A 13,112-nucleotide genomic window follows, 5' to 3' on the forward strand; every position below is an offset into this window, starting at 1 on the left:
CGACTTCCCCTCCAACTTTCCTCGAGCTTCCACCTACCTCAACCTGGCACGCCGCATACCAGCGGCAGACATGCCATCCTTCGATGGCGCATCCGACCGTGGAGAGGATTACGGAGGGCGAGTATCGCGTCCAGAGCACATGCATGGAGTTCGACTGATTCTTTCAAAGGCCCTCCACTGAGCAACAAGGCTCGCTCTTTCCACGGTTACGGCGATTGTCTTCTCGACGCCTATCATCTCTGCTTGGTGCCAAGGGCAGCGCTTATGAGCTCAATATTGGACAGCCCGGAGATGAGACTCGGCTTGATCGCTTGGAAGCAGTACAGACGACAAGCTTGTCGGATATCGTTGAAGAAGCTTCCGTCTCCAGTGTGTCTCTCGTTGCTGGAAGTGACAAAAAGCAGTTGAACTCTTCGGTAGATTCCTCTCAGTCTCAAGGGAGAGACTCAACACTTCTCGATAGGATTTGCCAACCGGGAAGTATTGCAGAAGGTCCCCCTCGCGCCATTGGCGGGGAATTCAGATCGAACTCGGAAGACAATGTGGAGCATGTGGTACCTTCTAGTGCCAGGATTCCGCGACCGAGATCGCCTACACGACACCATAATTGGCCGGATCAGGGTGGCCATGGATTTTTTCCTCCTCCTCCTCCCCCTCTGCCACCACTAGCCGAATCGGGATTTCCGTCAGCCGCCGGCCTGTCCGGCCACGCATCGGGCAGGACGAGCGGTTCCGTGGGATACGTCTCCGCCAGGACGAGTGCGGCATCGCGTCATTTTTCTGCAAGATCAAGTGGCGCTTCCGGCTATCATTCCTCCAGAAGTAGTGGCTTATCTGCCTACGTGTCTGCCAGGACGAGTACTTCATCTGGCTATGTATCTGCCAGGGAAAGTGGTGCATCAGCCTACAATGTAGCACCAAAACTGTTACCGATATCAGACCGGGGGGTGGGGCGTGCAGAGATTCCGCTTTTCAATCCAGACTCGCGACTGAACATTCAAGCTCTGACAGATGGAATACCGGGCACTAAAGGTTCCAGCAAGCGACAGTCTCTCTACATCCGTCCTACAGACCAGACTGCGTCAGACTTGGATAGGTTTCACGATGCCGAAGTCTACTCTGCCCTTCCGACGAGACTTTGGCATATCTTAGACCTTTGCAAACCGGATTTCGATTCATGCCGGGAGCCGTGGGCTCTGGGGAGCCTTTGCACTTGGCTACAGCACATCTTTCATTCTACCACTAAGTTCACGTACGAAGAGCTCGTACTAGCATTGGCGGCTTTATTTCTCTGCAAGTCGTTGGCGCATAGTATTGCCAGAGCTTTGGGCTTTGGTTCAGCTGTTGCTTGGAGGATTCGAACCGAAGCTTGCCCAGTCTTTTTGGTAACAGGGAACGACTTGTGCGAGTGGATACGCCCTCTGAGGACACTATGCGGCGTACTTCCTGCATTAACAGGGGACGGGTGTTACTCTCCACGGGTTCATGACTCGACGGATGTCAATTGGCACCACTTACGTTGCTATTCACCGCGCTGCACAGTGCAGCAGCCCACGGCCGCTCGAACTCAGCAGAGATCCGGAGGGCTTTCTAACGGCAAGTTTCCCTTACATCTGAGCGACTGGCATAAATTACTGAAAGCCATGGATCTTCTTCCGCCGCTTGACGCGGAACTCAATTGGTCTGGGCGAGGCCAACACGCGGAGTTCAAAAGACTGGAGCGGATTCCTCTCCATGTGGAGAAGGCCCTGGGGCATGGGGGCTCGGCTCTTGTGGAGAGCGTACTTTGCAGACGAATACGATTGGCTCGTAAAAGAGTCAGGTGCAACTGGCGGCTGAAGAGGGAGGATGCCATCAAAGAAGTTGCTCATTTGCACCGCGCTCAACACGCACACATTGTACGAATCGTCGGGACCTACATTGTGGAGAAGAGCAAAGACCTCTTCATACTAATGTACCCTGCCGCCGAGTACCACCTGAATGACTTCATAGACGGAGAACTCGACCCTGTCTTTCCGATGACCCTTGTCTCTTTCATCCCGTGCTTAGCCAGCACCTTGGAATTCCTCCATGAGAAGCACCACATCAAGCACATGGACATCAAACCAGAGAACATACTTGTTCGAGACATCAGGAACACCACGGTACAGAGCCGAAACCGTCCGTACAAAGTATATCTTGCCGACTTCGGAATATCACGCTCATACGCATCTCTTGAGGAATCCGAAACCAACTCAGCCACCAGCTTCACTCCTCTCTACGCGGCACCAGAAGTAGCCAGTCAGGACACTCGCGGCTTCAAGGCCGATGTCTCCGCACTTGGGTGCGTATTTGCGGAAATGGTGGCCGCCGTGTATTCCCTCCGAGACGAGCTTGCAGACATCAGGGAGAAGAGCGGACGTCACGCGTTCCACGCCAACATTTCCGCCGTTCAGCAGTTTCTACACATTTCTTTTCACGACGCTGGACTCTTTTTCCATGAGCGAACTTTCCTGTACATTCGCAGGATGATCAGTGGTCAACCCGATGACAGACCGAGCGCCGCGGATGTAAAAGACTTTCTGGCCCGCGATGGGCTCGTTTGCAAGGACGAATCTCCCGACGCTTTCGAGGTAGCACAGCCGCTGTCTGAATACTGATATGATGTTCAATTTGATTTCATTTTTTTTTTGGGCAACGAGGGAAACAATTCAGAAGAAGAGGCCCGGAGTGGGTTATCCTGTGCATCAAATAGCTATATTGATTGATGAACAACAAAGTTGTTGCAGACTTAGATGTTTTTAAGGTTATTGAAGACCGACATCACGAAGAATACACCACGTCAGGCAACTCAATCGAGTAGATACTCAAACACGAACAGACTCATGCATCCCAACTCGTAGCGAGCGTACATACATAGATTCGACTCAATCTCGACCCGAGTGTCAATGAGCGACAAGAATCAGCAACCATGATGCTCGCATCAGTACTTCTCATTCTCGGCCTTCCTCTCATCAAACACCCTGAGGACCTCCTCGGCAGCCTTGACGCCACTCAGCGCCATGGCACCGAAGGTCGGGCCCATCCTGTTCGCGCCGTCGACTTCAGACAGCTCCATGCCGCCGACGACCAAGCCCGGGGCGACCTCGCGGGTGCGCTTGACGATGGCGTCCTCGGCGCGGCTCATGTCGAGACCGCGCATGCCGCCGAGCTTCTCGAGCTGCTGCATGCTGACGAGGCGCTTGACGGAGAAGGCGCCGAAGGGGCCATCGTGACCGGTGGTGCTGACGATGACGGGGGCGTTGATGGTGTTGGGGTCCATGCAGCTCTGGTCGTCGTGGTGCATGCTGACGAGCGTCCAGTTGGTCACGACGCCGGCGATGCGGACGCCGTCGCCCGACGCGAGGGGGCGCGTGATCAGATCCTCCACGGCGGTCGCGTTGAAGAGCTTGACGTTGGGGAACTGCAGGACCTTGGAGAGCACTGTTGAGGTGAAGAGCGCGGCGTGCTTGACGACGACGTAGTTGGAGTCGGCCGAGTCTTCTTCGTAGGGCACGCCGAGCTCGCGCAGGAAGGCGTCGGCCGGGCGGCGCATCACCATGGCCGAGAAGAGCTGGCCGCCGAGCCAGGCACCGCCGCCTGTGGGTTTGCCGTTAGTCGACGAAGCAGTGGGGGAGGGCAGTAGGAGCTTACCGGGAGCGACGCCAGCCTCGATGATGGCAATCTTCAGGTCGGGACGCGCCTTGGCGAGCATGTAGGCGGTGCTAAGGCCGCACGAGCCGGCGCCGATGATGACGACGTCAGACTCAGCGTAGGTGTCGAGGTCCTGGAAGTAGCGGCGTGTCATGGCACGCGACACCTGGCTCTCACGGATGGGCGCGAACTTGAACTCGTCCCACTTGTCCGCCATCTCGTCGACGGTAGTCTTGGCCATGTCGCCCTTGACAGCGCCGTTCTGCTGCTTGATCGGCAGGTCCTTGGTGACGACAGGGGCGGCACGGTCAAGGGTGGGCGAGGTGGCGATCGGAGGAGACATTTTGGTCGTTGATTGGGTTGTCTGCTGCAAGTCAGGATGGCTGCCGGCATCAATGGGGGAAAGGAGCATGATTCTTCGACGCAGGTATTATCCTGATCAAGTTCAACCGTATAATCTCAGCAAGAGTCCCTGGCATACCCGTCGCAATGCCGTACGGCAATTGTCGACCGAAGGCACCGAGAGACTCGAGCACCGGTCCATGCATCAATACAAACCTCATAGTTTCGTTGATGACTGTTACTTGACCGTGGATGGATAACTCCATCGAAGGCGTGATGCTCCCATGATGGGCATCTTTACTTGACCGAGTCGTTGGGGCCTGATGGTGTCAGTAAGCTGTCAACGAACGGGGAGGGGCAGCTGGTACTTTTGAGATGCGCTAGACGATGCGTTCAGCGTGCTTGGGTCAAGAGAGCTGAGAGAGCTGTCGCGAGGGCTTTATGCTCTCGAGTGCCCCGCACACGTGACGAGACGCTAAATGAGGGGTGGTTGACGATGCTCTTACGATTGGCGCCGTGTCTAGCCGTGCTCCACTCAAAAAAAACACCTCAACAGCACCACTACTACGTAGGAACAAGGAACACGCCTGGGCGCCCTAAAGCGGTACCCACTGATGACGACTCTCCCATCGCCCTTCAGGCAATGAATGCGCATACACCGCGTGAACCAACCTCGCACTGTGGTTCAAACGACGGCAGGTAGCCAACGGACGGCACGGCGCAGTCGGATGAACTACCCAGCCAATTGGCCCTCCACAGCTGAAGCGGGCCGTCCATGGCTTCGAGGGAAAATGGCGCATCTCGGCGCCGGTTGGTTCTTCAACAATCCATCACTCCGTCAGTGAGGAGTCATTATTGGTAGGATGCTAGGATGTGTCTGTTGGCGACCTTCCGGCTGGGATCCACACCGTGAGAGGAGTCAAAGTCCTCAATCTAGCGAATTATTGTCTATCGTCATTCTATCATCTTCACAATACCGTCCCAACGGTTGCACTCACCATCGTGCACGGCCTTTTCTTTATAAGAAGCTCAACCAGATATCCGGATGTAAATCATTGGCGCGAATTGATTTCATCGAGAAGCATGTACGAAACTGCAGGTCCATGGGCCAAATTAACAGATGTAGCATTTTTCGCGCAGAGGCCCTTTTGCAGGCCTGCCACTATAAACAAAACCCGTCCCTGCCGCATACCCATGGTCAAGAAGAATGAAAGCCCGGTATTTCGCAAAACGCCAGATACGCCCGCCGCCGTATCGGTACAATGCAGCATTTTCCGTCCGAAAATTCACACTGTTGGCCCCAGAATCATGCTCCATGCACCGCGTGCTCACGTCGTAGCAAAGGAAACCGAAGATGCGTCTACTCCGACTTTCTCTTCTTCTTCTTGTCCTTCTTCTCGCCCTCGGCCTTCCTCTTCTTCTTGTCCGACTCATCGATCGCGCCCTCGCTCTTGCGCTTCTTCTTCTTCTCCTTCTTGTCCTCCTTCTCCTCGCCATCAACCATCGACACGTCACCGTCCACGTCCTTGGACTTCTTGGACTTTTTCTCCTTCTTCTCCTTCTTCTCCTTCTTGGCCGGCTTCTCGTCTTCGCTTGCTTCGCCACCGTCGACATCGATGTCGGCGAGGACCTTGTCCATAGCATTTGCCTGCTGCAGTCAGTAAACATATCACAACTGATTTGTTTCGAATCCACTCACCATGGCAACCTCGTTCTTGGTGGGCGCAACACCAGTGCGGTAGAACTCGAGACGCTCCTCAACCTGCGCACGCAGAGCCTCACCGAACTTGGTCGTCGGGTTTTCCGAGAAGTTGTCAATCCTTGAAGCAATCGTGCACTTGTTGGCGAGGAAGCGGGAGATGCGGCCCTTGTTCTTGGCGCCAGCCCTGCCGATGAACGAAGAATGATAGATCAGACCGTACTTGGGAGTGTTGCCCTTAGTCTTGAGCGCTCTGAAGAGAGCCTTCTCGGCACCGAGAATCTGGACGGTGGAAGCCGCGTACTTGGACAGATTGGTCAAGCTGCCAGCCTTGGAGATGAGGCGAGCCGCAACAGTCTCACCAATGAGAGCAGCCAGATTGGGCGCAACAACGTTCATCTTGCTGACAAGGTAACCGCTCAGGGACTTGCGGTACGAAGAAAGGCTCAGGGCGCGGTTGGCAAACAGCATAACGCTGTCCAAATCCGTCTCGGAGATGTCCCTACCCATGCTCACGCGAGCGGCGTTGATGATGTCCGTCGCAACGGACTCATCATCGTCCACAATGGCAGCCAGGTCGTGCAGCTTTTCCTCGTTCAGGGTGCTCTTGTTGCCAATGAAGATGGCGAGCTTGACATACTTGTGGTTGTCGGGAACAATCTTGACAAGCTCGGGGAAGTGCCAGCCGTACCATTCCCTCACGCGCATGCAGAAAGTGTTGACAGCCTTGTCGAGCTGGTCGAGGGTGGCAATGGCCTGGATGATGTGGTTGTCGTTCTTCTGGACGCTGAACTTCACCTTGGCGCGGGAGTAGGCGTGGCCAAGACCAAGCTGAGCACGGTCGACATCGCCGTCCTGAAGCTGCTTGAGAAGCTTGGGTGCGTGGAGACGGAGACCACGCAGAAGATCAGCGACGACCTCGCTGACTTCGGCGGTCTCGCACTCGATGTACGGGAAGTTCGCCTTGATGCTACCAGCCAGGTTCTTCTCCTGAACCCCGAGCGTGACCTTGTTCTTCTTGCCGGGGTTGGGAATGTGCATCTCGAGGATCGACTTGAGGTAGTCGGAGCAGATGCCCTCGGAAATGTCGTTCTGGTTCTCGAGAGCCTGGGCAGCGCCTTGGAAGGGAGCAAAGCCCTGGACAGCGACCATCTTGCCGAAAGTCGCGAGGTCCTTGCCCTTTTGCTGGACCTCCTTCAGGCGGTTGCCGATGGTGTCAGCCTGAAGCTGCACCTTGAAGACCTGCGTGGGGTGAGTACAGAGCTTCACGATTTTCGGATGCGGACACTGACGGCATAGCCCACGGGGGACTCGTGCAGAAGGTAGTCGACAGACATGGCGGCGACGTCGCGGGGCGATTGCGATGAGCGAGAGAGTTAGCCCAGACCGGGGGCTGTGTGGTTGGCAATGGTCGTGCTTCGTCGTGTCGCCGGCTGCTGGTCGCTGGTTGTGCGCGTCTTGATGCGACAAAAAGTTTCGGGCCAAGCCCTTTCACCGCGCCTTACCCATCGCAGACTAGCGCCAGCATTTGGCGAGGCGCCGCAGATTCCGCCCTGGCAACTTGGCTTGGGGCCTGAGCCGGCTTGTGCTTGTCGCGTCTCCAGCAGCTCCTGCGACATCAGCACCGCGTCCTCTCGCGAACCGCCCGCCCGCTCCTCGCTCCTCGCAGCCCGCAGCGTTTCTCCCAACGCCGCTCCTGGCGCGCATCGCCCACCATGGTCTCCCAGGATGCTGGCAGCGCGACCCCAATCCCCACCACCGAAACCGCGCCAGATGCCCCGGAGAGCGACATTCCAGAGGAGAAATGGAAGGCCATGCAAACAGTGCTCAACAATGTTTACAACCACAGGATCGAGGAGTAAGTCGCATGTACCCGCGCGCTACCCCTGCAGTGTCGCAGCCACCTGCGCACCTCTTTGCTCACGACGCGCAGTGGTTACGATCCATCCAAGCTCTTCCAGCGCAAGATCAACAAACGCCAACTGCCCGATTACTACGAAGTTATCAAGGAGCCCATGGCCCTGAGCATCATCAAACAGAAGGTCCACGGCAGGGAGTACACGAGCTTTGAGGACTACGTCCGCGACTTTTCCCTCATCACCTACAACGCCCAGGTCTACAACCGCCAGGACTCACAGGCACACCAAGACGCGCTCGTCATCAAGGAGTTCTTCGAGTCGGAACTGAAGCGCTTGATCGAGGAAAAGATCATCGTGGAAGCGGAGGCGAAGATACCATATTTGGGCGAGATCCCCACCTACGAAGACCCCGCGCCGGAGGAGCCAGAAGAAGAGGAAGAGGAGGAAGAGGAGGAGGAAGACGATGAAGAGGACGACGACGATGAGGACGAGAAACCGAGACGTAAGCGAGGCGGCCCTAGGTCCACCGCGGCCATCACAAAACGCGAAAGCGGAGGCGGCAAGGAGGAGACCAAAGACAAGGCGGCGGCAAATGACGCCGAGTCGCGCAAAAAGAGAGGCCGGCCACCGCGGGTAGATACTCCGATGGAAGCTCGGATCAAGGCTATCATGAAGGCCATTCGGAAGCCCAGGAACGATCAGAACCAGCTGATGGTCAGCCATTTCGAGCGCGTGCCCGACAAAAACGTCATGCCCGAGTACCACAATGAGATCAAGATTCCCATGGCCATGGACATACTCAAAAAGAAGCTGAAGAGGAAGAAATACCAGTCCATCGACCAGTTCATGAAGGATGTCGAAGTCATGTTTGAAAACGCCAAGTCGTACAACGAGGACGAAAGCCAAATCTACAAGGACGCCGTCTATCTGCAGAAGGAATCCCGCAAGGCCGCCGACGAAGAAAAGAAGAAGCCAGACTCCGACTATGTCATGGAAGATGGCCGGATACCCATGCCTGAAGGGATTCTGCACAACGGCGAGCTATGGAGGGTTGGCGACTGGGTCCACATCCAGAATGCCAACGATTTGACCAAGCCCATCGTCGCTCAGATATATCGAACATGGCAGGACTCCGAGGGTGGTAAGTGGGTCAACGCGTGCTGGTACTACAGACCAGAGCAAACGGTGCATCGCTTCGACCGCCATTTCTACGAAAACGAGGTCGTCAAGACCGGACAGTATCGCGACCACCCCATTGATGAGGTGATTGATAAATGTTTCGTCATGTTCTTTACACGCTACAACAAGGGCCGGCCGAGGAATCTTCCTGCAGACAAGGAGATTTATGTTTGCGAGGCGCGGTATAACGAGGAGAAGCACAAGCTCAACAAAATCAAGACCTGGGCTAGTTGCTTGCCTGATGAGGTCCGAGACAAAGACTACGAAATGGACCTGTTTGATGCTCCACGGAAGATCAGGAAGGTGCCAAGTCCCATTGCATACCTTCTGAAGGACGAGGCAAAGGAAAGTGACGATTTACCGGAACCTGAATGGGGAGCAGCAAACGCCCCACCAAAGATTGGTGCAGTCCACAAGCGGCCCCGAGACCCCAAAGAATCACCACCACCAGAGCCAACACCCTCACCGCCCCCGCAACCTCCGCCGCCGCCGCGTCAAGACTCGAATATGTCGGCCCATGCAGCAAATGGCGCTAGCGGTCCAAGACCAGACTTTCCAATGGGAGCATCGCAAACGCCAGGTGCCGCCCCAACGCCACAACCTCACCATTCGCAACCCGCCTACACTCCTCAGCCACACACCTACCATCAACATTCCGCCTCACCCGCCCCGCCGATGCAACCCCTCGGCGCATCACACCCAAACAGCTTTGCTACAGGCCTCACCCCCCACACAAGCGCCTACGCCGCCCCTCCCAGCGTCGCGACACCTGTCCCCTCTACCTATTCCACCGGGCCGCCCATGCCTTCCACCCTCTACGCTCAGCAGCTCCGTTCGCAGCAGCACACCTCGCACCTCCCCAGCAGCACCGCCGCCGTCGCCGCCTCTGTGACCAACCCCTACGCGACACCACACACGCCCTACGGCGCCGCTCCCGCGCTGGGCGGCAGCGTGCTCAACCCGCAGTCGTACAAGCCAGCCCAGGCGATTGAGGTCTACCGCCTCGACGACCACACCAACGCCACGATCCCGCCGCGCGTCCGCGACCAATTTCAACAGGACGAGCAAGGGCGTGTGCTTTTCTTCACCGCGCCGCCGCTCGACGCGCTGCCGCCGGGCAGTGGCAGTGGCAGTGGCGACAACAGCAACAACAATGTCGGTGCCGGCGGTCTGGCCCATGACGTCCGTTACCTCGCCGCCAAGAAGAAACGCGAGGCGCTACTGCGCGAGCGGAAACGCAAAGTGGCGGCCGGAGGCGAAGCAGCAGCGACCGAGGGCGCAGCACTTGCGAACAAGAAGGCCCGCACACAGCAGGACGAAGTCGACCTCCGCCAGCAAATCGACGCCCTCACCATCCGCGCCGCAAAGGCCCTCGAGCAACAGCTCCGCGCCGCCACCGAGCGCGATTTTGAAGAACTCCTCGCTTTCGCACCTGACGACGACGCAGATGTCAGCGGTGATGATGGTTGGAAGCGCCGCATGCAGCAGGAGTTGAACCGCCTGGGCGAGGCGCAGCAGGAGCTGTTGAGGAAGGAGCTGGCGCGCGAGGAGGCAGAAGAGCGGTGGAGGCGCTCGCTGGAGGTTAGGGTGACGGGGACGGGGGCGTTGTTGGAGGATTAGGGTTGCATTGGAGGTGGGGGTTTGGATAGGTCTTTGTGTCGGGACGAGAAGGACGGGGAGGACGGGAGGATGGGAGGACTGGGTGGTGATGATGGTGGTGTTCTTGCTAAAGGAAGATGAAGATCAAGAACTGGGTTAGAAAATACTAAGAAAGGGATGGACGAACGTGCCCTGAGTTTTGATTTGCTTTCTCTTTGCCCTGTAGGAGTAGGATAGGTCGCCCGGAAAGATTTGGGGGAAGAAACGGTATGAGAAAACACCAAATATAAGACCGATAGAATTGTCAGCTGGAATCCAACAATGGCGAAATTTTAGTGAACACGTCAAGACGTTGGCAAAGTGTCGACACAGCAACTCGTCTGTCCTGTTGGTTGGTTCGTCACTCAAAACATTTAACGGGGCCAGTCTTTGAAAGAGACACTGAAAAGAAATGTGGGTGAGTAGCCACAAACCATATTATGCAAGCGTATTCGCTAGCTACATTTTGCTTCATGTTTCACCTTCCACTCGAGTAACCATTGGCATGCAACACCTTTAAATCGGTTTCCTAGACTAGGTTTTCTCCGCTTTGCGACTTGATTTCGTACGGGGTTGTATCTACCAAGATGTAGGTAACAACAGGTACCTAGAGAACTCCTCGACCGAAATCATCCGTACAGAAGGAGAAAGCTTTTGTTTCGTTTTCATTCCGGCCTCCCAACGAGGAAGGAAGCACCTGTTTATCCTAATCTCTCCTATAACTCCTATACAAGTAATAAAGAAAGACCACAGTTGTAGAAGGGCGCTTACCCTGTCATTCATCCCACCATCCTATCCCGAACAAATCATTTCACGTGATATGGTCAAAAGCCGACTCGCATGCACTGATTGGTAAGCTCAGACGCCTGCTTCCTCTGCGGGAATGCCAAGGCTCCAGTCAATGGGGCCATTCTCCTCGCCGTAACGTTGCGTCAGCCACTCATTGGCCTTCTTGAAGTGTTCGTTATCAAACTACATGTGTAATCGTTGTCAGTCCATCGTTTGCTGTATTGTATGTCTCGATGGGAATATGAAGGGAAATGCACGGTGCACTCAGAGCTCTCTTTGAATATCAGCGCCTACGCGCTCAACAAGCACACGCCCCGCCCTACACAACTACCTGGTTATTCCGATTGGAATGACGCTAGGTGTGTCGTATCAAGGAGAGCGGCAAGCAAGTCAAGCGACGAGGCTCATAAGTATCTGATTACGACAAGAGGTCGTTCATCACTGGGCACCCGTGCATAGTGTGTAACTTGGATCAAGACGGAAGAGCAACTTACAAATCCTTTGTGAGCGCTCAGCGGGCTCGGATGAACGCTCTTCAATACCAGGTGCCGTTGACCGTTCACACTCCTGCACCTGTTCTGCGCCGGGGTGCCCCATGCCAAGAACACGACGCCATTCGTACGCACGCGGTTTACCGTGTCGATGACCTTTTGCGTGAAGCGTTCCCAGCCCTTTTGGCTGTGGCTGTTGGCTTCATGCGCACGCACAGTCAAGCATGCGTTCAGGAGCAGCACACCACGGTCCGCCCATGGGGTCAACAGCCCGCCGTTCTTTGGAGGCGCCTCGAAGTCGGGATATTGTTTCTTGAGCGCAGTATATATGTTCTTGAGAGACGGCGGGGCCGGAGTAGGGGGCCGGACGGAGAAGCAGAGACCATGGGCTTGGTTGTAGTTGTGGTAGGGGTCTTGGCCTAGGATGACAGCCTTGACGGTGTTGAGAGGAGTGTGGCGAGACCTGTTTGGGAGAAAGAGTCAGACGTGCATATGAAGGAGAGACGGAACAGGACTAAAGTCACGCCGCTGCAAGGCAATCTCGATCGGCATTGAATCGGCGATAGCTTTGGGGCGGGACCTCAGCGAATTTGGGAAGGACGCGGATCCGACTCTTGGTGGAATTCTAGCTGGCCAAGCAAGCCAACTGACTCCGGAGTACCGGAGACAATCTCGGTGATTGAAAGATGGAAATTCCATGTGAACAGGTTGTGGCACGGGAAGTGAAGCGAGGTGACAGAACAGATCGGCGGACACGACGATTGGCAGGCCAGGCGGCACGGTAGCCAGCAGAATAGATATCAAATATGCACTTACCATGAGTACACGTCAGCTTCCGGCGGAAAGATCTTCTTCCCGGCCTCCTTCTCCTTCTGGATAAAGCGCTTGAGGTTGAGAAACTCTGGGGAGGTAATCTCATCCTTGAGATGAAGCAGCCAGCTCTCGTGTAAAGTTTCGATTTCGAGCTTCAACAGCTCCTTCTGCTCATCAGTGAGCTTCGCAGCCCACGCGTCTTTGTCGAACTTGGCAGTCGGCTTGATGGCGGCATTATCGGCGGACACGACGGGCTTGGGCGGGCCAAAGAAGGCCGTGATGCTGCCATTGGCCTTTGGCTTCTTCGCCTCGGTGGCGGCAGCGTCTGTTGCCTTGCGCTTGAGCGACATGACGAGGGGTGTGCGTAAGAAAATGACGGCGGTGGGCAGACTGTGGTCGAAACAAGTGGTGGTTGAAGTGTCGAGTTAGGCGGCAGCTGCGCGTCGCGTTGGATAAGGCGATCGCGGCCGGGGTCCGGGTCGCGTGTCACGCGTCGGACTGGGAGACGCGTCGGCGCGTAGAAGGCACGTCCCACATGACTGATGTGATGTTGCGTCACACGCCAATAATGCCCGGCGTCCAGGCGTGCCATGCAGATGACCGATGACCTCAAACAGGCTGCAACGGTCT

General features: G+C 56.0%; 5 protein-coding genes across 5 annotated transcripts; 2 read left to right on the top strand and 3 right to left on the bottom strand.

Moving 5' to 3' along the window:
* Window positions 1-1,643: 1,643 nt before the first annotated feature.
* Window positions 1,644-2,639, top strand: BKCO1_14000102 (serine threonine protein kinase; the record flags this gene model as incomplete). Its single annotated transcript, XM_020271010.1, has 1 exon — window positions 1,644-2,639. One exon carries the CDS (start codon window positions 1,644-1,646, stop codon window positions 2,637-2,639), a length of 996 nt encoding a protein of 331 aa, XP_020132171.1.
* A 323-nt stretch (window positions 2,640-2,962) lies between these two features.
* Window positions 2,963-4,015, bottom strand: BKCO1_14000103 (thiazole biosynthetic enzyme; the record flags this gene model as incomplete). Its single annotated transcript, XM_020271011.1, has 2 exons — window positions 2,963-3,618; window positions 3,673-4,015. 2 exons carry the CDS (start codon window positions 4,013-4,015, stop codon window positions 2,963-2,965), a joined length of 999 nt encoding a protein of 332 aa, XP_020132149.1.
* A 1,359-nt stretch (window positions 4,016-5,374) lies between these two features.
* On the bottom strand, window positions 5,375-7,050 carry BKCO1_14000104 (nucleolar protein nop56; the record flags this gene model as incomplete). The annotated part of the gene is made up of 3 exons (XM_020271012.1): window positions 5,375-5,662; window positions 5,714-6,955; window positions 7,006-7,050. 3 exons carry the CDS (start codon window positions 7,048-7,050, stop codon window positions 5,375-5,377), a joined length of 1,575 nt encoding a protein of 524 aa, XP_020132160.1.
* A 378-nt stretch (window positions 7,051-7,428) lies between these two features.
* Window positions 7,429-10,371, top strand: BKCO1_14000105 (chromatin structure-remodeling complex protein rsc1; the record flags this gene model as incomplete). The annotated part of the gene is made up of 2 exons (XM_020271013.1): window positions 7,429-7,571; window positions 7,647-10,371. 2 exons carry the CDS (start codon window positions 7,429-7,431, stop codon window positions 10,369-10,371), a joined length of 2,868 nt encoding a protein of 955 aa, XP_020132259.1.
* An 876-nt stretch (window positions 10,372-11,247) lies between these two features.
* BKCO1_14000106 (uracil-dna glycosylase) lies at window positions 11,248-12,832 on the bottom strand (the record flags this gene model as incomplete). Its single annotated transcript, XM_020271014.1, has 3 exons — window positions 11,248-11,361; window positions 11,673-12,132; window positions 12,486-12,832. 3 exons carry the CDS (start codon window positions 12,830-12,832, stop codon window positions 11,248-11,250), a joined length of 921 nt encoding a protein of 306 aa, XP_020132258.1.
* Window positions 12,833-13,112: the final 280 nt, after the last annotated feature.

Source organism: Diplodia corticola, assembly GCF_001883845.1.
Source record: "Diplodia corticola strain CBS 112549 chromosome Unknown scaffold14, whole genome shotgun sequence".
NCBI classification, from domain to species: domain Eukaryota; kingdom Fungi; phylum Ascomycota; class Dothideomycetes; order Botryosphaeriales; family Botryosphaeriaceae; genus Diplodia; species Diplodia corticola.